Here is a 24,836-nt window from a genome sequence, read left to right on the forward strand (position 1 = left end):
TCTCTTCAGGGGGATGGGAAAATGATGAATATTGTGAAATAAGGTGATGAAAAAGTGAATGTTAACAGTTGAGATGTACGAAAATAGTTAGGAAGTTTTCGTAATATTTTGAAAAACATCGAATATTTCTAGTTGGAGAATCTCAAAGGGGCTGGAATATAACTCTGATCATGAAAAAACTATGAAAAATCGAAACAATTCCAGTTTGAAATTACAGTCCTCTTTAAAGGTGCACACAGTTTTTCGCTAAAATTTTAATTTAATTAAAAATATATTTATTTACTAAAAAATTCAGCATAACATAATAAAAACATAACACACAAGCTTTAGATAAAAATAAATGAAAATACCACAGCAACGAAGTTTTCAACCTACAGTAATCTTTAAAGGCGCAGTCCCATTTATGTTTACCAAAACTTGTCGTGTCGAGACCTGGTACCGTAGTTTTGTGGTAAAAAAATGCAAAAAATATAGTAATTTTTTTCCTAAAATAAACTTTTCTCTTTTTTCGACTTTTCAAAATGTTTGGAATAATTATTTGCCTGTCCAAATAAACTTTCTGAAAAATAAAACATATTTTGGATGAATAACGCATTAAAAAAAACAAAAATCGTTTATCTTTTTCGTCAGAAAGAACAATTGGGATCCCAAATTGAGGGAGAACATGCTTTTTATATACAGTACGAATGTTATTCTACATTTTAAAAGGAAAAGGAATAAAATAAACATAGAAAAAAGAGATAGAAAATGCCCGTTTTGGTATCAAACATAGTATTTTTGCAATTCAAAAGACTCCGAATAAAATAAGAAAAAAAAAACTAAATAAATTTAAAATCTATTTAAATTCGAAATTTTGCTGCTGCTGCAGTCGCTGAAGCTTGACCATTCACATTATTCGATCGATTGAAAGATGACATTTGATAGAATTGTTGTGGATGTGCTGGATCGTAAAGTCCAGCCGAATCCAGAGATTGACGGCTTCCCATAGTTGATCCATTCATTCGTTGCTCGGCAACTGAAGGAGCGGTCGGGGTGGCTGCAGTGATTTGGGATGTACGGCGGGCTGGTGGTGGTGGTCGAGATGCGGATGCTGAAAATTTTTTAATTCTGACTGGAAATTGATGGTGTAGATTTAGGAATTTTTATGAAAATCGAAAAACTAAAAAAAATAATTTTTTTTAGTTTTTCGAGAAATCAAAAAATAAAAATAAAATTTTTTTTGAATTATTTTTTGGAAATACATATAAGAAATATAGATTCATAAAAAATGTTGAATTTGATAAGAAAAAGATGTTTCGGCTTTTTAAAAATTTTGTTTAATAATTTCCAGTTTTTTTTTTGAAGAAATTTATTCTTTAAAAAATTAAAATCAGCATATTTTCAATATCCCGTTTTTTCTCGTCTTTTCCGTACAATTTTCTCAAATTTTTAGATTTTCAAAAAATCGAAAGTTTGGTTTTTTTCAATTTTTTGGAGTCATCATTGATTTTAACTTTTTTTTAAATACGGATTCAGATTTAAGTTAAATTTTTTTTCATTTGGAAATACCGAAAAAATTGAGAAAAAATTTATAAATTTTGGAAAGTAAAAAATCTCTTTGTTTGAATTTCTTCCATTGAAAAATCACATTTTTTGTTTTTTCAAATTATAGCGGTTTTTTTCAATTCAAAATTATCAAATGAATTTAAAAAACTGAAAACGCACTAGTTCTCATGCGAACTTGTTGATTTTGCATCGAATTTGCAGATTGTGGAAGTGGTGGCTGATGTGATAAAACTCCATAATTACTCATATTAGAGCTTCCCAACGTAGAAACAGAAGCCCGTTTTCCAGGATCTGACATTGTTTGTTGTTGCTGATAATCTCCTGCATGTGACGCTCTTCGTTGAATCATTGCTGCTATCATTGTGTTCGTTGCTGCTGGCGGTGTTCCATTCTTTTGACCCGACGATGGAGATGATTCATGAATAAAGTATCTCGTAGGATCTTGAACACTACAATAGTTCTCCAGATCACTTCCCAGTTGATCAATATCTCGACATGCTTCAGAGATCAAGAAAGCGCTTGCAGACGTGGCAGAGCTTCCCGGGGATGTTTCTGGTTGACCGCCGGATGAAGTGGTTGCAGGAGTCGCAGGATGGTATACGGTAGGTGTTGCACCGATACTTGTTGTTGGATTCTGAAAATTAAAAATTAAAATTTTAAGTTTTGTTTTTTGAGAGTTTTTCTTGGGCTATTTTAAAGCCAAATTCTATAAAAAATTCTTTTTTTTTTAATTAAAAAAAAGAGCTAATTATTTTTGACTTCCAGCGCAAATTAATTACTTGGTTTAGGCACTTTCGCTATATTAATTGATTCTACTTCATTTTTTTATTCATAATTTTTCAATTTATTTTGGAAAAAAATTCAAATCAAATATATAGCTGGAAAAGAATTATATTCAAAAATAATAAGCTTTTTAATTGAAAAAAATCGTAAAAAATTTTTTTTTTACATTCTTCAAATTTTGTTGCATTTGGTCGTTTTCTACTGTAATTATACGTATCATTTAAACCTAAAGCCCGAAAGCGAAATTACTCCACCTTTACCACATTTTCAATTTGAACATTAAAATACTAGACTTTACAAAAAAAAATCCGTTAAAAAACTGACAAATGGCTCAAATGCAAGATTCTGTGGTCTAGGTATACTTCCACCATTCTGTTGTCTCTGATTGATATATTGCTGATAAGCGGGCGGTGCATTCGAATGTGTTCCATTGCTGACAGCTCGAATCACTGGTTGATGATGTTGTTGTTGATACTGAGACATTTCAGTGATAGTATTCGATGAAGAATTCCCCGCACCGTTACCCATCAGATTCAGATAAGTCGATGATCCATCAGTATTTGGAGATGACATTGAGTAGTGACCAATACTTTTTTCACTATTCCTCCGTTGAAGAGGTGGTTTCGAGTATCTTGTCGATGAAGAGATCACTGAACTCGCAGAAGATTCCATATTTCCATTTCCAGTAATCAAAGGCAGATTTCTCGTGCAAGATGTGGAAATTGATCGAGTAGTTCCTCCAAGTCCATTTCCAGTTAGAGTATGCATCCCATCTTCCGATGAGAAATTGCTCGCCGGTGTAGTAGCACGTGTAGACAGATCTCTGATAGATCCCATACAAGAGTAACCATCTTCACTGGATCTCCACTTATTCCCTGCCTGTGCTAGACATTGCTTCCATGCCGAGTCGGGTCCTTGAGCTATATCTGATACTATCGAAGATACGAGTTGCTCTGTATCCACGTGTTTTACAGTACTATCCAAATTATCAACAACTTGTCTCAAATGTGCACCCTCATCAAGCATATTCATTTGAGCATTTAATACTGGCATCAGTGTTCCTATGAAGAATGAGAATTGTGTCCGTTGCTCGGTCAGTACTTTCGTACAAATCTCGCGTTGCTCGTTCATAGCCGTCACATCTGGCCGTTGCTTCCGGGATCGCACTTTTTTCACGTGTTTCGCCGCCGTTTTATCCATATCGTGACATCGGGATTTCCAGTAGTTTCCACGTTGTTGCAGACTGATTGCAAGTTCCTCACACAGAGCATCTGCCCATGATCTCATTCGATTTTCGATCGCTCTTTGTTTGATGCATACTCTTGTCACACAGGCACCGACATCTCGTGAAGCTCCTGTAATTTAAACTTTTTATTTTTAATTGATTGGAGCAAGAGTATCGTTGGAAATTTTTTCGATTGTATAGAAAATTTGCAAAAATTATATTTTAAAAAAAATCAAAATTTGTTTGAAAATTGGAGGTTTTTCTAATTTTTTTTCGAAATCGGAAAACCAAAAATGTTTTTTTTTCCGAAAGAAAAAAAATCGAATTTCCATGAATTTTCAATCATTTTTTCAACATTTTGAAGTAATTTCTCATTTTCACATCAAAACCCACATACTTCTGATAAATTTATAGTTTTCTCTCCCTTTTCCGTACATTTCTTCTAATTTTTCCCGATTCTCAATTTATGCTATATTTTTTTTAATCCAAAATTATCCGAAACAAGGCTGGCCGTTTTTATTTTAAAAAAAATTACGGATTTTTTGTTGATTTTTCGGAACAAAAAAAAAAAAAAAATACTAATTTTTTTGTTAAAAAAAAATTACAAATGTTTGTTTTTGGGTTTTTTAAAAAATTTTTTCGGACAAAAAAAAACATTAATTTTTTAGGTTAGAAGCGAGATTACACGAATTTATTTTGGATTTTCAAATTATTTTTTTTCTAGACAAAATAAGCAAAAATACCTTTAAGGTTATTTGCATTATCACACACTCCCTGCATAGCCTCCGTGAACGTGGATAGGCATTGTGCAGTTGCTCTGAGCTGTGTCCCTAGCTTTTGGGCCTTCTGACTGAGAGCATCCCATCCAGGATACGTGTGTTTCATGTCATGCACAACACTCTGATATAGTGTTGTTAGAAGATTGAACTCCGCGTCCGGGTCCATCCTGAAATTTAAAAAATTATAGGTTTAGAGGTTGAGAGCAAAGAAAAAAAAACATTTTCGATTCTATAATAATTTGAGAAGTAAGAACTTGTTGCGAAAAAAATAGACAACAAAGCCAACGTGTGTGAGCTCGGCGTGAGCATCTTCTGCCAAAGTTTGTGTGATGAGACACGACGATAAAAGTCAAATGCACCACACAAAAGGGATGCCGGGCGGCGGAAAATGTGCATGATAGTGTGCAATTTGACGAGTATCCGAGACATTCGGATTATGTAAATGTGACGAGCCGAGAACGAGCCGCGGAGCCTGGAGCCACGGCGTAAGGACAACGAAACGAGGATAAGGAATAAAAAACATAGAAAGTCGGACGGATACTTGATGAGATTCAATGTCCCGTGGGAGCTAGAGAAAATGGAAAAAAACGAGTGAAACAAAAATTAGTAAATTGGTTTTTCAACGATGTAACGGCAACTGAAGAAGAACTTGTTGAACTAGGAAAATAGAAAAAAAAATCAGAAAATCGTTTAGAGAAAGTATATATGTTATTTTTGATTTCAGCTACTTTATGTTCATGTTTATGCAGTGCCGAACAATTCGACAATAAATACAAAAACACAATAAAACTTTTAGATCAGCTACAGTATTTTAAAATGGAATTCCAAATTTAAAAAAATTGTCTACCAGGGTATGTTTGAAACAAAAATTCACTATAGTGCATTTTCTTAAAGCGATAACGTATAATATTCATGTTTTAAATTATTTGCTAATCAACATTTAAAAAAAGAATACTTTTTTTTAAATCAAAAACTTTGAAAATTCGGCAAACCAAACTTGAAACTACAGTAATCTTTAAAGGTGCACACCTTTTCGCATTCGATAAAAATTGTCGTGTCGAGACCGGGTACGGTTTTTTTAAAATAAAAATAAATTTCTCGCCTGGGTTATATGCTACCTACAGTATTGTCACATTGCCAAGTGGCTCCGAGAAATGACATTAAAAATTTCTCGTTTATTGTGTATTGCGCAAAAAAAACGAGTCATAAAAACTAGGCCGCAACCTTTGCATATGCAGTAACATGAACTTCTATGCAGTAAAAAAATCAAAAAGAAAGCCGCATCTTCCTCACCATCATACCATCGTCACTGGCTAGCTGTACAGCACAGAATTGAACGACACAAAAAATGATAAACAAAACCTCCGTGGTGAAGCAAGGAGGGGCCGACCAAAAAGAACTGCTAATACTTTGGTAAGCTGATCGTGAAAACAGAAAAAGAGTGAGAGACAGGGAGACGGACTCTAACTAATTCTACGAGTAAATAATCGTTTTATTAGTCGTTTAGGAGAGTGGTACAGTGCTTTTGGAGACAAAGATTTAGAACGTTATAATTTAAAATTTAAAAAATGTTTCAATAATTTTCATCAAAGTAATGAGGAATAACCTTAACTTAAAAAATACCTTAAAAAGTTCCAAGAAAAAAATCTAAAAATAACTGCAGATTAATTTGTAAGAAGCTGGTAAACAACTGCAGTAAGCCATTTTTTAAATACCGAGTCATTTTTAAAATGAAAGTATAGCACGGCCATGTGTCGATTTACGCAGTTCGTGTACTCCTCGAGGAAAAACTTGGATTTATTTTTAAAAAGGTTATTACAGCTTTAGGTGAAATAATCGATTTTTTGTAAAAATTACTTAAGAAGGAGTATCGTCAATGGGGAAATTGTTTTAAAATGTAGTATTTGTACTCAAACTTCCAATTATTGCAAAAGAAAAACGGAAAAAATCCGTTAACATTCCGCATTTAGCCGTTGAAATCGACGAAAGTGTCTGAAAGTGGCTGAATTTGAATTTCGAGCGCAAACGAATCCTAGGCCACCGCGCAACTTCTAGGCCATATTCGTAAACAAAATATTGATTTAAATGTAATTTTTTCGAACTTTAATTCGTTTTTCTTACTCAAAAAGTTCAAGAAAACTGGATTAAAAAAGATTAAAGGACGATCCGTTCTTCAAGTGCTATGCACTGCGGATCTGGGATTCAGGTACACTGCCTGGTGGTGATCCCTCTGGGCTGTAATTTAAGCCACGTCCTAGCCGGGGACTGTGGCCGATAACCCAGTCGTGGATTGCTCCACTTCCCAATAGAGGCTGGGTGAACCTCGGGGGTGAGGCCGGACTTGAACTCGTGACCTCCAGACTGCTAGCGGCCACCACTACCGACTGAGCTATAAAAATTCGAAAGATCGTCGTGGCCTAGGATTTCTCTAGTTAATGTTTAAAGATTTTTTCGACTTAAAATGCTGAATCTAAACGGATTTTTCCCGTTTTTGTTTTGTAATATTCGTAAGTTTGAGCACGAAAACTACATTTTAAAACAATTTTCCCATTGACGATACTCCTTCTTTAAGATTTACAAAATTCCAAAAGGAAAACGGAATATGTATATTTTTTGAGAGAACTGTACGTGTTACATTTGCAAAAAGAGAAAGAGCGCAAAAAAAATATTGGGTTGATCATCATCCAGAACCATTTTTGTTTGCATAGGCAGAGGTGGCCTCAGTCCCGTTGAGAAGATATGTACAAAATGTAATATAAATAAAGGATAGTACCCATCTTCTGCCCTGCAGGGCTTGGCATACGCGGAAAGAAAAAGATGGCGGAAGAGAAATCCACGAGTTCGACACAAGTCATTCCCCCTATCTTCACGCTCATGCACAACAAGCACAGTGTGCACAGGAAGAGTATTCGATAGAAGAATGAGCAGTACAAACAAGTAGGCGAGAACCCGATATTCGAAGGTGGCAATGCTCCGCGCGCGCGCGCAAGAGCGGAAAAAAGTGGAATACTGTGAACAATGCGGGTGGGTCACGGGGTCATCAACATCATCATACCTCTTTGAGCAAATGAACTTTCGTTAAAGAACACAGAGAGTGCATATTACGGTATCCCGTTTCAATTCATTCTGGTTATTTGGAGGCAAAATGGCACAGTGAAAGGGAGAAATTGGTAGAGGTTACGATGTGTAGAATGGTATTATAGAATGTTCTGTTATTCGAAAACAGATCAGTAAAAAATATGATAAAACTTTTTTTTAAAAGAATTTTTAATTTCCGGCAATTTGCCGATTTTTGCCGGAAATTTCGATTTTCGACAAATTACTGATTTGTCGAACATCAATTTGCCGGAATTTTTTAGAGGAATTATTTATAAGACGGAAACACTTAAAACTGTGCCCTTTTGAAATTTTTTCCTGTTTTCTAGATATTTTCATTGAAGTTGCTTACTTTTCAAAATATATGTAGTTTTGCCGATTAATATTGGTATTCGGGAATTTCCAAAAAAAAAATGTACAAAACCACAAATTGCCGTTTTTCCGGAAAATTCGGCAAATCGGCATTTTGCCGGAAGTTTTCAACTCCGACAATTTGCCGTTTTTCTGAAATTTTTAATTCTTACAATTCGCCGATTTGCCGGCCACCCCTGGTTCGCTATATTGTTGTTAGGGAAAATTTCAGACCTTAAAATTTCAAATACCCTAGAACCATCAGAGAAAAACTTTTTCGGACAAAAAATCTCAGAAATCTTTAAATTGAAACAAAGAGTCATAGGCGGGGATTAGTCAAAACAAAACGCATCGTGTTGCAAGAAAAATAGTAGATGGGAGCAAAAAATGTCAAAGGAATGGATTAAAAATTTCGAGTAGCCGCCGTCACCTCACTTCCTTCGTCTCTTTCAGTCCTACTATTACACACACATCGCTGAACTCATTTTCTATTACTAGAAAGCGCGGAAAAAAACGACCGGTGGAGTAGCAAAGAGGACGAGGTCCGAGAAAGTGGACACACGAAGACGTCGAGATGAGGAGGAGGAGGGGAAAAAGCTAAAAACGACTACTTCTTCGGCTTCTCGAGGGACATGAAGCCATTTCTTGTTGTGTTCAAGTAGAACGGCCACCGCAGAGGCGACACTGGAAAATGGCGACAAATTTGACAAGGAAACACGCTGAGAAGCAGTAAAAGAACAAAACAATCGGGTGGTCAGTTAGCGAGAAAAAAAAGGAAAAAGAATGAAGATGAGAAGCACAACTTGACGGAAAAAACTTGTCCCATCTCTTTTCTGGACTCCAGCTCGAGGGCATATATATAGACATATTTGGGCTTATCTCATGAGAGCCCCAAGTGCAATAGATTTGTTTTTTCATCTCTAGTTTTGACAAAAAACAATTCAAGCACTGGAATCACACGTGGTGTCAGAGTGTCCCATTTCGGTTTGATCTACTTAGATCTACAAAAAATTCGGGAGTTGACCCGCAGAGTTCTCAATAGATTTCGCATGATTAAGTACATGCTGACGTCACATTTTTTGGGCAACAAATGATCGTATTTTTGTAGATCAAACCGTGATGGGACAGCCTGACACCACGTTGAATCGATCTACTCTCATGTCTATAGAATAAAACCATTCAATATTAGAACGAGTATCAGAAGATTCTAGAATTTGAGGGTTTCAAATCTATTTTATAGTATTTTTTTCCTCACATTTTCAGAGGAGTGATTCATTAAAATCATGTGTTTTCAGCGTAATTTTTATGATTTAAAAAATCTAAAAAATCAGTAGAGAAATTTTTGTTCAAGCCTCACTATCAGAACCTCGTTGAACTATTATGGAAGAAAAATAAGTCAGACTGCCCTTTTCGTCGTTTCACACAGAAATCATAACTTTTTGATGAGAAGAAGGCAAAGGGATAGAATAAGAAATTGAATCACCATTGAAGGCAAAAGTTTTCGAGACCACCAAAGTGGGAGACATAGATATATGATACTTATACAAATGTGTATATGTGTTCGAGAGCGAACGGAAATTCGAATGGAAACTGAAAACATGCCATTTTCTTCTGTTTTCTTGATTGTTTTCGGTGTTTTCTGTTACCAAGAACAACGGGAGAGATTGAATGAAAAGGGCAGACAGGAGTTGTGAAAACGGAACGTTTTAATCAGAAACCAATGAGAAAATTGTAGGATTTTTGGGTTTTTTCGTGATTTTCGCGAAAAAATTCATTGTCGCTTTTTTCGAAAAAATTCTGATATCCTAAGAAAATTCATAATTTTTTTTTTCTGAAAAAAAAAACTATTCGGAATTATAAAAATAGTGCAATTTTGATCAGGATCAGGGCTGGGACTTTTTTGGTACTTTGATATTTTGACGAAAAATTGATTTTTCGGTTTTCGGGACAAAATCATATTTTACAAATATGTAGTAAAATGTTGTTTTTGATGGGTTTTAATGGTTTTGAATGATTTTTTATCTTAAGCTAAAAAAAAACGAATTTCGTTTTTTTTTGTTTCTTGGATTTTTTATGGTTTTTCGAAAATTTCAATTTTTTGGTCCCAGCCCTGATCAGGATATTAATATTTTTCGAAATCACACTTTAAAATTACAAAACTTCCAGTTTTTCACTTTTTCTGTGTTTTTTGGTTTTCATTTTCGGAAAAAAATCGGATTCAAAACTGGTGGGGATCCTGAACCACCTCCGTCAATCTTTTCATTTTGAGCCATCTCAAGTGTTGTGCTCAAGTGATGACAGACTTCCAAATCATCGTGAGATTCTCCAATGAATTGGAGGCATGAAGCTGAATAGAAGTGAGATGAAGCAAAGAAATATGAAAAAAATAAAAAATAAAACAGATCAGCATATGTATACTATTATGAAGTAGTGTATAGGAAAGGGTATGTTTCCGGTTCGAATAAAATCGGACGCAAAACCCAGAATGAGATTGACACCGAAACCACAACAAATTCAAGGTTATTGCACCGAGAATATATGATCTTCAAGCGGGAGGAGAAGAATAAGAAGAAGAATGGCGAGAAAAGTAACGACTTTTCACAAATGTTACACATTTCTTGTATAACATATGTTGTTATTTATATAAACATTTTAAGTAGAGCTCTGAATTAATGCACAAAGATGGAGTGGAGAGTCGTTTTGAGAATATTTTTAATGATTGAAAATAGTCTGAAATAATAGAATCTAACTATCAAAAAGTGTAAAAATTTCTCGTTTTTACGAACTTTTAAGTACAAAATTGTAAAAAAAATTAAAGGAACGACAAAATTATTTTCGAATTGCCGCGGGAAATTTTTTCTTTTTTGTCAATTTTTCCCCAAAAAATTTAGTTTTTAATTAAAATTTTGAAAAAACTTTGTCGCATTCGGCAAATCGGCAACTTGCACGTTTGCCGGAAATATTTTATTCCCGCAATTTGCCGGAAATTTTGTTTTTCGGCAAATTGTCAACTTGCCGGTTTGCCGAACATCAATTTGAGATTTTTAATAAGACGGAAATACTTGAAACTGGGCCTATTTGAAACTTTTTTCCCGTTTTCTTTAGATATTTTCATAGAATTTGCTTATTTTTCAAAATAGATGTAGGAACATTCATAGAATGAGCACAATTTTGCCGATCAAAATTGACATTCTGAAATTTCAAAAAAAAAAGTGCAAAACCACAATTTGCCGGAAATTTTCAATTCCGGCAATTTACCGATTTGCCGGAAAAAAATCATTTGCCGCCCACCCCTGATTTTCACATCGAAAGATAAGTTTTAAAATTTTACATTTCAAAATTAATATGAAATTGAATTAAAAAGATAATATAAAAACCAACCAAAAAATAATTAATTCAGCCGTTTTTTTTTTCAAATTTTTGCAATTTTGAGCTTGAAATTTCGAAAAACAAAACAGAAATTTTCAATTCTTAATTTCACACTATTTTCCATAGTTTAAAACAAATTCCCTGCCAAAAAATGTAATCTAAAAAAAGCTTGTGAAGGTAACAAACAAAAAACTACGAAATTTGAGAACAAGAGCAGAAGAGAGCTCCTTTTTCGACTCGAAAACCCTACAATTTGAGCTATGACTAAACGGTGTTGCTCTTTAGAGCTGAGGTTTAATCATATTTGGGGTAGTGGAGGCACTTCAAGCACATTGAAATAAAACAATGAAAGTTTGAAGTGAACTTTGCTAAACGGAAAGAATGGGGACAGCTGAGCACACGAAGCATAATCATTTATGGGAATTCTCCTCGAAAAGTTTATGAGCACAGAAAAAGAGGCAAAGGAAAAGGAAAAATTGAATTTTCGAATAAAGAAGAAAGAGTTCGCTATTTTTGTGGTGAACAACTGCTACAGAACAAAAATGAAGTCGAGAATGCAGAGAAAAGGGGTCAACCCACACCCGTTCTGCATCTATTCACCTGTCAATACATATTTGTCTTGTAGACCAATTTCAGGTATAGAAAAGAAACGATTGGTGAAGGTAGTGAAAAGGCAGAGGCTTTTTAAATTGAAAACTGGTAGAAGATCAAACAAAATATCAACATTTTCACTAATACTTCATTAAAAGTGGAGAGACCCAAAATAGCTTAAAACTACCGTATTTCGTAATGCGACCAGAAATGGGCTGCAATTGCCGTTCGGCAAATCGGCAAATTGCTTGCCGATTTGGCGGAAATGTTGAATTCCGGCAATTTGCAAGAAAATTTAAATTCCGCCAATTTGCCGAATATCAATTTGCCGGAAATTTTTAGAGGGATTTTTTTATGGCGGAAACACTGAAAACTGTGCATTTTTTGAAATTTTTTGTTCGTTTTCTTTAGATATTTTCACAGAATTAACTTTTCAAAATAGATGTAGGATGCGTACAATGTTGCCGATAATTTTCGGAAATTGCCGTTTTTCCGGCAAATTCGGCAATGTGCCGGAAATAGTCAATACCGGCAATTTGCCGATTTTCCGGAAATTTTAAATTCTGGCAATTCGCCGATTTGCCGGAAAAAAAATCGTTTGCCACCCCCGAATTGAGTCCCAGCCGCTACTGACAAATTGGCAAATTCTGATATTTAACCTCAAAATTAGGGCTGTACAACCGGACGTCCGGTCGTCCGAACCGGACGCACATGCGTCCGGTTCGGACGCAGTGCGTCCGGTGGTGTCAAAATCGGACGACCGGACGCCGATTTGTGCAACCCTACTCAAAATTGGCCTTTTTCCAAAAACTTTGAACGAACATACCCTTTTTTGAGAATTTTTTTCGGATTACAAAATTTGTTAGTTTTTGGCCATTTTGGGTAAAACCCCTTTTACGTAAAATTTTACTCTACTGCAGTAAACTGAAAAAAAGCGAGGAGAAGAAAAACAAATCAAAATGAGATAAATGTTGCAAAGTGAAGAAAAAAGCGAGATGAGGAGCAAGAAGAGGGGTCGGCAGCGGCGAAGGATAGTTGGCTACTAATGGGTTTCGCGGCTGCTAATATAAACAACGGCCACTCGAAACTTTTAAGATTCAAGAAACAAGGAGAAGATGAGGGACAATGTCTTCTTCTTTTTCTTTTCCAAATGCCCCTTCATATCCTTCTGGACACCACCACCTATTTTCTGCAGCTGTCATACGGGGTGCGCGAGGTAAAATAACAGCTGTCGGGAAGAAAAAGAAGGTCGAAACACTGAGAAGTCCATCCGAGAATAAAGAAGAAGAGGGTCAACTGTGTGAAGAACAAGGGCTGTAATTTAGTTGAAAGATTTTCTGAAGAATTTCTCCAATGCGGGAATATAGCTGGTTGGTGCCAAAAAATGGGCATAATTACATGTAGGCCAACAGGAAACAGCTGTTCGGTCTCAAAAAGACAAGGAGGAGCATCCTAGGACATAAAAATTATAATGAGGCTAGGATGGGTCATATAGGCTAGGCGGCAACTTTAGAACCTAGCAGTTGCTATTTATTTTGTTTTTGATCCTTGAAGGTGTGTTTTTTAAATCAGTTCCAAAATTAAATATTTTTAGCAATATTAGTAACAATTATATTTTATTGATTTGGTATTACAAAAAAAAGAAAATTTGCGCCAAAAATACTACTGCAACCGGTTTTGACACGAAAAAAAAACGATTTGTAATTTTTCTAAATGTTTAATAACTGTTTTGTTTTAGTGTCTTTAATGAATAAATCTATTTTTAAAGAACAACTATGAAAAATCCATGAAAAATTTGTAGCAACGAAAGTTTGAAGCCACAGTACACTTTAAAGGCGCAGTTAACCACGAATCACAACATATCGCCCTAACACGGGAAAAATTATGTGCAATAAATATGACGAGTATTGCCCAATTCGTAATGCAATAAAAAAATTTCAATTAAAAGTGTACAAAAAGCGGAGCGACGACGGGTATGCCGGTGAAAGGCGGTGGTCTCTTCTTCCACGCGCCAGGATGCAACAAAAAGTAGTTTAATATGTACTATTCGTTTTCAATGATCGAACACACTCACTCACATCCGCACACACACAAACCGATTGATCCATTCAGGAGTATTGGGTGGAAGGAGAAGCAACGGATAGATATACGGCTATATATCAACGAGTGCGTCTACTACAACTACGTCAGGCGCCTGTGAATCGGTTGATCCAACTTTTTTCTTCAAAAAAATCGTTGGTATTATTAGGTTTTATGGACAATTTAAAATTGGCGAATGGCAGATTATATCTAGAAAATTGGTTAGGAATTGAGATAATATCGGAAATTGACACATTGTTTCTAAAAATATACTCTTAAATTTCGGTTTTCTAGATTTCATTTTTGCCTAGACTAACTCGAAATAATTTGAGACAAACGACCAAAATATACAATAAAGGATGGCAATTGAAGGTTGAATTCCAACTGCTCTGACGCGGAAAAGTTGGAAAAATTTCAGATTTTTACTGAAATTAGCTTACTATAAAATAGTCCTCGAACGAATTTCTTGAAAAAAAGTTATATATTTTATAATTAATAAATTAAATTAAAATATTTTCTTGCAATTCTCCATGAATGATAAGCCGGAACACTTTTCATCATCTTTTTATGTGAAAATCGATTCGCCGGTCAAGAATTGATCTCGTGACGAACACAAGAAAATATATTTGATAAATAAAATATTCAATCAACCTCAAAAAGTCTTTGCGAAGACAGATTGCGTAAGATTAATTGAAAATGGACGGAAGAACACGGAACGCAGCGGGAGAGGGCGGCCGATCCTTGCGATTTGAATTTATATATGTATATGTATGAATTATAAACGTAGCAGCAACGAAGATTTTGATTTTAGCCGGCTAATGGTCGGATTATACCGCCAGGCGCCACGGCTAACAGACACACAATGACAGTCGGTGGAGGTCATCTGATGAACGAGTGCGATTTCGAACGAACTGACGGATTGGATGAATAGAGGGTAATTAGATGGAATACATACATATTGACAGAAATAGACTGACTCTTTCTCTATGTCATCAAATACGAATAAACATGCACTATGTGTGTTGTGTACGGAAAGAAGCATTAATTGAGCTTTGGGTAACCATCCACCGGCTCACGTAACAAATTGGTTGGGCAGATGGGGGAGCACCTACTGGAGGTGTGCATAAATTATTCATTATAAGACGATTATTTCTATGACTTATTGAATTGAAGGCTTATCGTACTTTAGCTTAAACATTTAATTGAGGGAAACCGGGGGCTAAACCTCGGATTATGCGATTTTTTAAAATTTCAGTATAAAAAACTCACAGCTCCATTGTAGAATCCTCCGATGCCTTGTTAGTTGTTCGCAATTTGAATATCTGAATAATCAACTTTGAAATTACAAAAAATCCGTGTTAAAACGCGTTTTATCGAACGAAAAAGCAAGAAAAGAAGATTTGTGAAAGAAACCCGGATAAATTGGCCAACAAATCACCTCGGAGTTAGTTTTCTGTCTATTTAAGGAAAGGAAAATGAGTTAAAATGAAAATACATCGATTAAATGAAACGAAACACAATTTCCCAGTCAAATTTAAATTTAAAACTTCAATGCTTCCGCTCACTTTCTCTCCGTCTCCACTCACGTATCAATAGAGCGCGTTGTCATAACTCCGCCCCTTTTAAAATATATTTTATTTTCAAAAGTTCCCTAGAAGAATGCTTTTTACTAATTCATTTATTTTATCTTTCCAATTATTATTTTAGCTGAAAAACTGGAATTTCATTTAAATTTTCCTATAAATATCCAGCTCTATGCTTTGTTTCTTCCTTTTTGTAATTTCTGCAGGTTTATGTTACTTTTTTGAACATTTTTAACTGGTTTTATTTCGAACGAATACGCATTTAGATTCCAGGAAATGTTACAGCAGACTAAGATGTTTATCAACTAGAAAATTCTGATTAATCAATATTTACTCATGCTGCAAAAAAAGTTTTTTGAATTTCGCTCGCAAAGGTCGCATTTTCGTTGCAAGACCCATCACACAGCTATGAGAACACTTTCCCCGCCACCTGATGCACCAGTCTCTCCGCTCTTTGCAACGAGATTTGTTTTGTCTTCGATGTGGCCTTTCTCTTCATTTTCAGACCGTTTCTCTAACTCTAATGGTTCCTTCAATGAATACTGCAACCGCTTTATTTCTCTTGTTGTGTGCTCATATCATATTAATCGTTAAAACAACTTTTTCAGTCTTCGTTCACGGACACCCGTCGCGGAGATCGTCAAACATGAGAGAGAAGGTAGGTACTACGTTCAGAAATGTTTATAATTTAATATTAATAAGATTTGTGTACTACATTATTTTATTTCAGTGGCGTAAGAAGCGTATGCGTCGCCTGAAGCGCAAGAGGAGAGCCGCAAAGAAGTAGACAAGCTGCTTCATCTCCAAGACGTCAAATTATGCTGCCGATCTGTGATCTCGACTTCACCGTCTTCTCCACAATTGTCAACTGGATTACTCGTCTTCTTGTGCTTCTCATCGTGAAATAATCATCCTACAAAAGTTATTGCAATTTTCTTTTTTAAATCCAATAAATAATTGTTTGTCCAAATAATAGTACTTTGTTACAAAGCCTGAAAGAAAAACTATGGGAACTCGTGCGTCCAAGATTCTGGTTAAGGTAAATCGTCAGTCGAACTTTCATTGTCATTTGTTGGATTATCTTCTTTGGGCTCGCATTCGAAGCTGTTTTATTTAGAACTCTCCTGGTCTAATAAATTAATATTTTCACAGAATTATCTGACGAAAATTAAGAAAAGTGTCTCGAGACTTCCAGAAAATTGACCCAATTTTTTAATAGCAAAAAATAATCACAAATATCCTGAAATTTAAGTGAAAATGTGAGCATTTTACGTTCGAACGCGTTCAGGGCACAAAATCGATAAATTGTAAGAGATTCAGTGCTTTCGAGAGATCACAGAAAAGCGAGAGACGCAGAGAAACCGCTGCCCGCAAGAAAGGGGGAAACTCGGTTCAAATCGCGCGCCGGTCGCGTTTTCGTGGCGAGACCCGCCGCAGGACATGAACGAAATTCGCCGTTGTTCCTAAAAAATTTTCACTTCAACCAACGCTACGCGAATCGATGAGTTTTATTTTCTCGTTTGCCGTTGTTTTATTTTGGTTTTTCCTTGAAATGTAATCTTTTTGCAATCAATCTGAATATATTTTCTCAATATTTTCAAACTGATTTCGTTTTCTCTTCGCTTTTTCAACTGTATCCTCCACTTTCTTTTACTTAATGTATTATTTTCAGGCTTCGTTCACGGATTCCCGTCTCGAAGCAGGTCAAACATGAGAGAGAAGGTAAATAAAAATTCAAAACTTCTAACCTGAAGCAAAATTTAGTGACTTCATCTAATAATTTCATTTTTCAGTGGCGTAAGAAGCGTATGCGTCGTCTGAAGCGCAAGAGGAGAGCCGCAAAGAAGTAGACAAGCTGCTTCATCTCCAAGACGTTCAATTTTGCTGTCAATCTGCGATCTCGGCTTCACCGTCTCTTCAACGATCGTCATCGGGATTGCTCGTCTCCTTGTTACCTACTCCATCTGTTACAATGAACGTTCGTTCAAATTTTTGTTTTCAAAAATTTAATAAATGCTCATTATATAGAACTAAATCTTTATTTCACAATACTTTAATATCCTGATCAAAGTAAATTTGATGCGGTATAGCTGGTCCATCTACGAAGAGCGGGAATGAGTTGTCTCCGATGCATCGGTACTTTCCAATGTGGTCTTCAGTTAGCGAGTTCAGTATCAAGTTGTTTCCGTCGTATTCAATGCTGTCAGAGTTTCCTGAATCACAAGATAACAATAGAATTCAGGCAGTTCCTACCTAGTGGTTCTCCGTTCTTCTCCCATCTCACCATTGGTTCTGGGTTGGCTAGAACCGGACATTCCAGAACCATTCGCTCGCCGTGTAACCCTCTTCGTTCCGCACCTGTAATATGAATTCTCATCCATGAAAGAATGTTCACGAAAGAAAGCTTTCGCATACCAATCACATGTGGAGGCCTTGCATTCAACACTTCAGAAACTCGTACAGCTGCTGGAAAGTCGAGAACAGGAGGCACTGAATTGAAAATAAAAATGTCTTTGAGAGTCAGAAAGTTGTAACTTACTGTAGATAATCAAATTCCCACTGTGAATTTCCTTGTCAAGTGTTCGAACTTCACAACGATATCGTCCTGCTACTTTTACAGATGCTTTACCGATTTCCAGATATACTTTTCCCTGGTTTACAGTACCCTTGAAGACCTGAAAAAGATTATAAGAATGGAATTCAATCAGGTCCCTACTTTTCCATCAGAAAGCCTTGTGAACTCCCCATATTCTACATCAATGTGCTCACCAAGATTCTGCGCACCACACCTGAATATAAATATCGTGGTATTCCAATACATATTTAACACAGTACCATAAATTCTGAATATTGGCATAAAGTGTCTTATTAGGTGTACCAACATGTGATTCTGGACTTCCAACGACAGCCAAATTACTGATGACTGTGATTTCCGCAGAGGAAAAGTCTACTAATGTGCAAAGAAGAGCTGAAAAACTACGTTTTCGGAATTATGAAAAATCCTGATTTGGTAATTATTTTCCAATGGCTCAAAAATTATAGTTTGCTTTTTATTTGAGATCTCGAAGTTCGACATACCGTAATTTCACTAAATTTTGACATTCCATCTTAAAGGCGCACAAATTTATTGATGGGTCTCGACACGCGAAAAGTTTATGGTAGTCTTTTTTTAATTTTAATTTTTATTTTTTTATTTTTGCGGCTGCTTACTTGTTTTTCCAATGAAATCACTTAGTTTTTGGCGAATTTTCTCATTTTCTTCTACTGTTAAAAATTAGTAACAGTTATCAAAGTGCATCTCTCAAAACAGACTACCACAATTTTTTTCGCGCCGAGACCCATCTGAATAAATTCGTGCGCCTTTAAGGTGTCATGTCAAAATTAAGTGAAATTACGATACACAAAGAGGAAAAGGATTCGTTATGAAAAGATTATTCAACATCTGAAACATAAAAGAGAAATTAATTTTTCAAAAAAAGAAAGTGTTTTTAAAACAATTTTTCCAAAAAAAAAAATCATTGTTGAATCTTAAAATAACTTTCTTCGGGGATTTTGCATAAAAATTCCACACAGTTTTTTAAAACCAGATTTTCGAAAGATTTGTATCTTTTTTCTCAAAAATTCCGAGTATTACTGCAAAATCAAAGCTGTACATAATTGAAGACTAAAAAAATTAAGAATAAAACATAATTAAAGTATAAAACTTGTAAAAATTTTTTAAAAATATTTTCATGTAGCAATAGTTGAATAGTACCTAAATTCTTCAAACAGTGAGTACGGGCGTACGATTTGGAAATTAAAAATATTAATCGAAAAAAAATGACTCACCAATTGAAATGCAATTTATCAGTTTCATATCTTCAGTGAAGAAAGATATTGGGTGTCCGACTAAAACCAATCCAATTCTTTCAGGCGTCTTTGCTCTCTCGTCATCTTAATTCTCTCATCTTATCACACTTCCTCAAAGAATCGAACAGTTGTGTAATATCGGAAGAGCAGTGAAGAGAATCCAAAGCATACACTTAACTGACCTTTCTTTTTTTAAAGGTAATCGTGTGATCTAGTGTGACGTCATATGGGGTCTTGTGATTCGGATGGCTGAACATCTACTTCGAGAATGTATCCAAGCATTTGACAGAACGGGTGCACCTAAAATCAAAGTAACCCAGAAAAGAGAATGTGTAACATAATTGACCTGGAAAATATAGCGAAAGCTACAGTAATCCTTTAAATGACTACTGTAGCGGCTGTGTCGATTTACGGGTGACTACGTGCAATTTCTCATCTGTTTTCCTGAAAACATATTTCTCTAAACTTCTAATCAGATATCGTACAGCTTCTGGGTGATTGATAGAAAAACCAAAAAGTTTGACAAATTGAAATATGTGGAGTGAGTTTTACGGCAAAAACTAATCTGGAGCTGACCAATTTTTTTGATTTTCGAGTGTTTTTTAGTTATTTCACTAGACTCGCCAAGCATCTTTTTAAGTGGAGCTTTTCATTTATTAAGCCTGAAGTTTGGGTTGACATTGGGAAAATATTCAGGTAACTGGCCTAAATAATTTTATTTTTTCGCAGCTAATTATTTAAATTCATTTAAAGATGGTGTACCGTCAGTTGGGGAATATATTTGAAATAAAACTTCTCAAAAAATAATCGATTTTTTTAAATTTACAATTAAAATGGTTTCAAAATGTTTTTCTCCGATTTTTTTATTTTTAAAATTATGTTTCAATTGTTTGAATTTTTAAAGCAAAATACAAGTTTTTTGGAAAATTTGTCAATATTCTCACATTGGCCTACTTCTTTGACATATCTGAAATTAATTAAATCCCTTCCTATCATCTCAATTTTCCTCTTATAAAATAAAATAAAAGGTTTTCCTGACAAAATACGCGTAAAAGGAGCAATCCAATATTGTGAGAATATCTTAAATTTCAATCGATCATCATCATCATCATTCGGTCCTGCTTTCCGCACAAGAAATCTGACTCAAGTGGCATCCGTCCATAAACCCACACATTTTGTACTAATTGGAGTCAAATTTTCCAATTAGATCGACGAAGAGACCCGTCTGACAAAATGAGTACGGTAGAGGGGAGCTAGCTGAAATTTGAGACTTACTTTCAGTTAGATCTAGCTGTCTCAACTTGAAAAAGGACATGGATTACTATTTTATTGAATTTTTGAATTATTTTTCAAAATGTTGCACAAGTATGTATGAAACATAACTTTTAATTGTTTCCAGTGGAAATGTATTTTATATTCTAGTAATTTCTGCTCAAGTGTTCTAAATCAGGGTTTTTTTTTCAAAACGTTCAGTCAGAGTTTGGTAAATTGCCAAATTATCCAAAACTTTGGACTCTTCGTAGAAGTTCTATCATTGCTGTAGGTTTCAAGACTCCTAAAAAGTCTAAATTCAAAAAAAAATTAATTGCTTTTTAATAGCCTGCACAGTTACTGAAACCAAAGTGTTGATTTTACTAGCCTATTGTTTGAAACTATCTGATTTTTGATATATATTGTCAGTGAAAGTACATAATGAAAAGTACATTTCGGTGCCTTTTGTCCATGCCAATTCGTCATTTGTTCCTTTTCTTTTGCCCGTTTGTTTCCAACATTTTGTCTTTTTTCCCGTTTTCCCAGAGGATTCATAAGGTGCTCATTGGGTGCTGTTTCAAAACTTCATCAATCAAATTGACAGGCTCTCATTTACAAATATTCCAGAATGCATACAAAGTTCGATTTTTGTTCGAATGCCGAAAGTTGGATCTATGTGTAGACAGGCTATAATTTAAATGTTTCTGAAAATTTTAAATCTTGAAAAAAACTTTGGATAACGTTTCTGGACAATCAAACAAAAAGTTTTATAAATACTTTTGAAAAAGCAAAACCAAGTTCAAAAAATCAAATGATGGCTTGTAGCAATTTGTCTCATAAGAATTAACCTTCATCACACTTTTTGTTATTAGTACATAGACAATTTAATTTTTGGTAACTAAAAAATATATTGTCAGATTTTCGATAGTTTAGTTTTGTTCTGATGCTAAAACTCTTTTCCTAAAAGCTTCTCTTCTGTCCACAAAGTATTTAAATAGAAACAACAATATTCTCCCCTCTAAAATAAATCGTCACTTCATTTTGTATGTGAGGAGGCGAGAGAGGTGCATCCACGTCACACACTTTTTCTCCTAATAAATGTTTTTTTTCGAAAGAAGTGATCATAATGACAATTTTATTAATATTTGTGAATTGTTGAAATTTGAGAAAGATTAGATTTAAAACTGTAATAAATTGCATTTTCTAACATTTAAAAAAAATCTGAACAAGGTTATCAATATGTGCGGGAATTCAAAAATAATTTGACAGCGATTTAATTAAACATTCTTGAATTGAAAAATTTTATTTAAAAAAAAGATATTATTAAAAAAAAAGAAATTTAGAACAATTTTTTTAACTGTAAAAATTTGGTCATTACGATTTTTTTTCTCTATTTGGAAACAAAATTCCCACCGGTATTTTGAGCCCATTTTCACCGAAATCTTCAATCTTTTTCAAAAATCTTTTGTTTCCAGAGTACTGCTCATTTATGAGGATCACAAAAATTCAAAACTCTGTCTGCCTCTCGTCGTAATCCATTCATTTATCACACTCCCTCTCCCGTCTTCTTCGAAAAGTTTTGCTCATAAAATGGGAGGAGCAAATGACAACTCAAGCCCTGTAATTCCCCTTTCTCTCGTGATCCAAAAAGGTCAAACATCTCCACTTTTGATTATAGTGTTCAAATATGGCGACTGATCAGAACTTCGTCTTGACGTCCCCACCGTATGATAGAAGGGTTGAAAATCTGAAAATATCTAAAAATTACGCAGATTTATTCTTCTCACTTTAGCAGAGTTTCCCATTTAACATTCATCTAATTGTCCTGTTTTTTTGCTGCGATACATCTTCCTTTTTCCAGTTTCACCAAAAGTTTTTGAAGATGCGTTGCGGTCGCGCAACGTGTGAATTCTTGCGCGGGAGTTTTGAATTTTTATAGCTTTTTTGGACAATTCTTCCCTTTGACTATCAACGCTAAACCAAAGGCTTTTGCTCAAGTTGTAGGCCAAAAACAAAAGCCTAAACTTTTAAAAAATGTTATGCATAAACCTAGCCCCAGGTTTTTGGTGCTCTACAAACCTATTTATTCACTGAAAAATGCTCTTTTACCCTTTTCCAATTTCGTCTTTCCAACAATTTCAGAGCAAACCAGCGGGAAATAGCCTAGGAGGAGACATAAATGTGTGTATAAATCCAATTTGTAGGCGACAAAAGAGGACCTCGCACTAATTGCATTATGAGCTCTGAGAGCAGATGGAGCGATGTCTCTTCTGATTCATATACACTTTCTCTGTTTCCTCAGCATACATTTTTAGTTACAGTCATTAGAAATTTGCACTAGGAAACGTGTGAACTTTCAGTTGAAATTTTTAAAATACTTATCTCATGCCGCCTGCCTGACCCGCGAAATTGCTTCAAAATGTGGGGGTTTGCAGACTTCTGATGATTTTAGGATATCGTAGGGGTAGGCAGATATTCTGGAAGCGTTTTGGAATCTTTATTGGAAAAAAACTAAACAATTTCTTGATAAGATTTTTTCCAAAAAAAATACAATTTTTCAAAAAGCTGCCGGCTCAAAATTTCGCAGTGCGTCCGTCCATAAATGCTGTGAACTTTCTTATGCACCGATCGCGAATTAATTGTGAATAGGCCCCGCCCGTATCCTGGCACTTTTGGGGTCAGTATCGATTGTATTTGTACTTACCTATTTCTTTTTGTGCACTTGCTGCAGATTTGATATTTTCTGACACTCCCAGATTGATATAGATCACAAAACAAATTCCTAACCATTTTTCTTTTTTTTTTAGATCAAAAGCATTATAGGAGTGTCCGACACGATCAAAATCTGCAGTAACTGCAAAAAGAAATCGGAAGCAACAAAAAAACACTAATCCGAAAAATGCCAAGATATGGGCGGGGCCTATTCACAGTTATAAAGCTTCTTCCTTCAAAATTTCAGTTTCAAAAACCCCAACTCCCTTCATTTCCATCTTACTCTTTTTCCTTACTCATTGTAAAAATGTACTAAGTACGGGCGGTCTCATTCCCCTCCCCCATATAAAACTTCGATAACCTCTTTCTTCATCGTCATGCTCATTTTAACTGACCAATATACACACTTTTTAAATAATTATCCATTTTCTTCTCAATATCCACTCATTTTCATTCTTCTATTATTGGCCTTCTTGACATCCCGACCACTCTTTGTGACGTTTCTTTCGAAAATATGCGGAGGAGGAATAAAAACCCAGAAGGGGCGGAGTTTTTAGAGTGTTGTTGGGATGGTTCGATGTTACTTTCATTGTTTATTTTAACATATTTATAGTCGAACTTTGATAAAGTTTTGAATTTTCTAATTTTCTAGCTTTCTGTTTCAAACTTTTTTATTCATTAAACTGACTCGTATTTTCCCCATTATGCAATAATAAACTATCGATCACTGGAGAAAACCCTTTTTTTTCTTAAAAAAAATTTTTTAAAAATTTTTAAAAAAATTTACAGACAGAAAGAGGCATTCACTCAAATTTTTACCTATCGAAATTTTGGAAGGCAACATCAAAAAATGTTCAATTGAGTTTCATATTTTCGTCTTGGACTTGTGTATTTTATATAAAAATTTTTTTAAAATATAAAATCTTCACTGACATGAACTCTAAAAATAAAAATCAAACCACGAGAGCGAGAGCTTAGAAATTGAAACATTTCAATGGTAGGCAGGTAAGCCTACATGCTTACGTGCCTGCCTGTCTAGTTTTTGCATTCATTTTTACTCTAGGTAAATGCGAGAGTTAGGCATAGTAGGCAGACATGCAGGTATTTTTTGTGTGCTCGAGCTGATAATTCTTCCCTTGCAAACAGCTTTGCATAGACTATTTAATTTTTGAGAATAAATTCCGATAATAACTATAATTTTTGTATTTTTCAAAATTTTTGAGCTGTAAAATTCTTTTTGAGCCCTGGAAGTTTCTCGCTTTCAAAAAAAAAAGAAAAAAATTGCAGGAAACCTGTTAATCAGAATTGTTGCATTTGTTTATTTTACACTTTGACCTACTTTTTCTCAATATAACTTTTCCGGCTACCACTAGACACCAATATACCTTATAGCCACAAAAAAGAAGAAGAAAAGTTGTGGTTGTTAGTGCACATGGCGTCGTCTTCCTGCCCAGCAGTTTCTCGTCTTCCAACAAATTTATGAACTCTCGGTGCGGTTTACTTCTATTTTCCATTTTCCAGGAATGTTTTCGACTAAAAGTTATCCGTAAGCCGGTTTCAAAGCCTTCTTTCAAATATGATTACTCTCTGACTTCTGCTTGCGTTTTTTTTTCGTTTGAATAG

At 34.9% G+C, this 24,836-nt stretch overlaps 4 protein-coding genes and 2 non-coding genes across 7 annotated transcripts; 3 read left to right on the forward strand and 3 right to left on the reverse strand.

Moving 5' to 3' along the window:
• Positions 1–600: 600 nt before the first annotated feature.
• On the reverse strand, positions 601–15,140 carry M04F3.5 (IMD domain-containing protein). Of its 2 annotated transcripts, NM_001330926.5 has the most exons (5): positions 15,088–15,140; positions 4,297–4,499; positions 2,653–3,683; positions 1,705–2,179; positions 601–1,090 (listed from the first exon to the last, which is right to left on the reverse strand). In NM_001330926.5, the coding sequence occupies exons 1-5, from the start codon at positions 15,093–15,095 to the stop codon at positions 840–842; spliced, it is 1,968 nt and encodes a 655-aa protein (NP_001317862.1). In that variant the 5' UTR covers positions 15,096–15,140; the 3' UTR covers positions 601–839. The 2 variants fall into 2 exon arrangements, with proteins under 2 accessions (NP_001317862.1, NP_491448.2); NM_059047.8 differs by lacking the exon at positions 15,088–15,140.
• Positions 5,672–5,819, forward strand: F54D7.8. Its single transcript, NR_050087.1, has one exon. It is a non-coding gene; the product is annotated as an Unclassified non-coding RNA F54D7.8 (non-coding RNA).
• Positions 7,012–7,105, reverse strand: F54D7.9. Its single transcript, NR_050088.1, has one exon. It is a non-coding gene; the product is annotated as an Unclassified non-coding RNA F54D7.9 (non-coding RNA).
• An 831-nt stretch (positions 15,141–15,971) lies between the features above and the next one.
• Positions 15,972–16,374, forward strand: rpl-41.1 (60S ribosomal protein L41). The gene is made up of 2 exons (NM_001383003.2): positions 15,972–16,059; positions 16,132–16,374. The coding sequence occupies exons 1-2, from the start codon at positions 16,048–16,050 to the stop codon at positions 16,186–16,188; spliced, it is 69 nt and encodes a 22-aa protein (NP_001370939.1). The 5' UTR covers positions 15,972–16,047; the 3' UTR covers positions 16,189–16,374.
• Positions 16,375–17,073: 699 nt separating this feature from the next.
• Positions 17,074–17,424, forward strand: rpl-41.2 (60S ribosomal protein L41). The gene is made up of 2 exons (NM_001316854.4): positions 17,074–17,123; positions 17,195–17,424. Exons 1-2 carry the CDS (start codon positions 17,112–17,114, stop codon positions 17,249–17,251), a joined length of 69 nt encoding a protein of 22 aa, NP_001303783.1. The 5' UTR covers positions 17,074–17,111; the 3' UTR covers positions 17,252–17,424.
• A 1-nt stretch (position 17,425) lies between these two features.
• zig-7 (Zwei Ig domain protein zig-7) lies at positions 17,426–19,265 on the reverse strand. The gene is made up of 7 exons (NM_059050.7): positions 19,230–19,265; positions 18,237–18,369; positions 18,118–18,190; positions 17,941–18,076; positions 17,817–17,891; positions 17,655–17,759; positions 17,426–17,614 (listed from the first exon to the last, which is right to left on the reverse strand). The coding sequence occupies exons 1-7, from the start codon at positions 19,255–19,257 to the stop codon at positions 17,445–17,447; spliced, it is 720 nt and encodes a 239-aa protein (NP_491451.2). The 5' UTR covers positions 19,258–19,265; the 3' UTR covers positions 17,426–17,444.
• Between the last annotated feature and the right edge of the window lie 5,571 nt (positions 19,266–24,836).

This window comes from Caenorhabditis elegans, chromosome I (assembly GCF_000002985.6).
Source record: "Caenorhabditis elegans chromosome I".
In the NCBI taxonomy this organism is placed as follows: Eukaryota; Metazoa; Nematoda; class Chromadorea; order Rhabditida; family Rhabditidae; genus Caenorhabditis; species Caenorhabditis elegans.

Excerpts from the sequence above, each read along its gene's own strand:
- M04F3.5 (NM_001330926.5), bottom strand. Across the intron at positions 2,180-2,652 it reads ATCTTGCATTTGAGCCATTT|AATCCAACAACAAGTATCGG; the intron begins GTCAGTTTTTTA and ends TTTAATTTTCAG. Across the intron at positions 1,091-1,704 it reads ACAAGTTCGCATGAGAACTA|CATCCGCATCTCGACCACCA; the intron begins GTGCGTTTTCAG and ends AAAAATTTTCAG.
- zig-7 (NM_059050.7), bottom strand. The coding sequence starts at position 19,257 with ATGAAACTGATAAATTGCATTTCAATTG. Across the intron at positions 18,077-18,117 it reads CAAGGCTTTCTGATGGAAAA|GTCTTCAAGGGTACTGTAAA; the intron begins GTAGGGACCTGA and ends AATCTTTTTCAG. Across the intron at positions 17,760-17,816 it reads AAGGCCTCCACATGTGATTG|GTGCGGAACGAAGAGGGTTA; the intron begins GTATGCGAAAGC and ends TTCATATTACAG.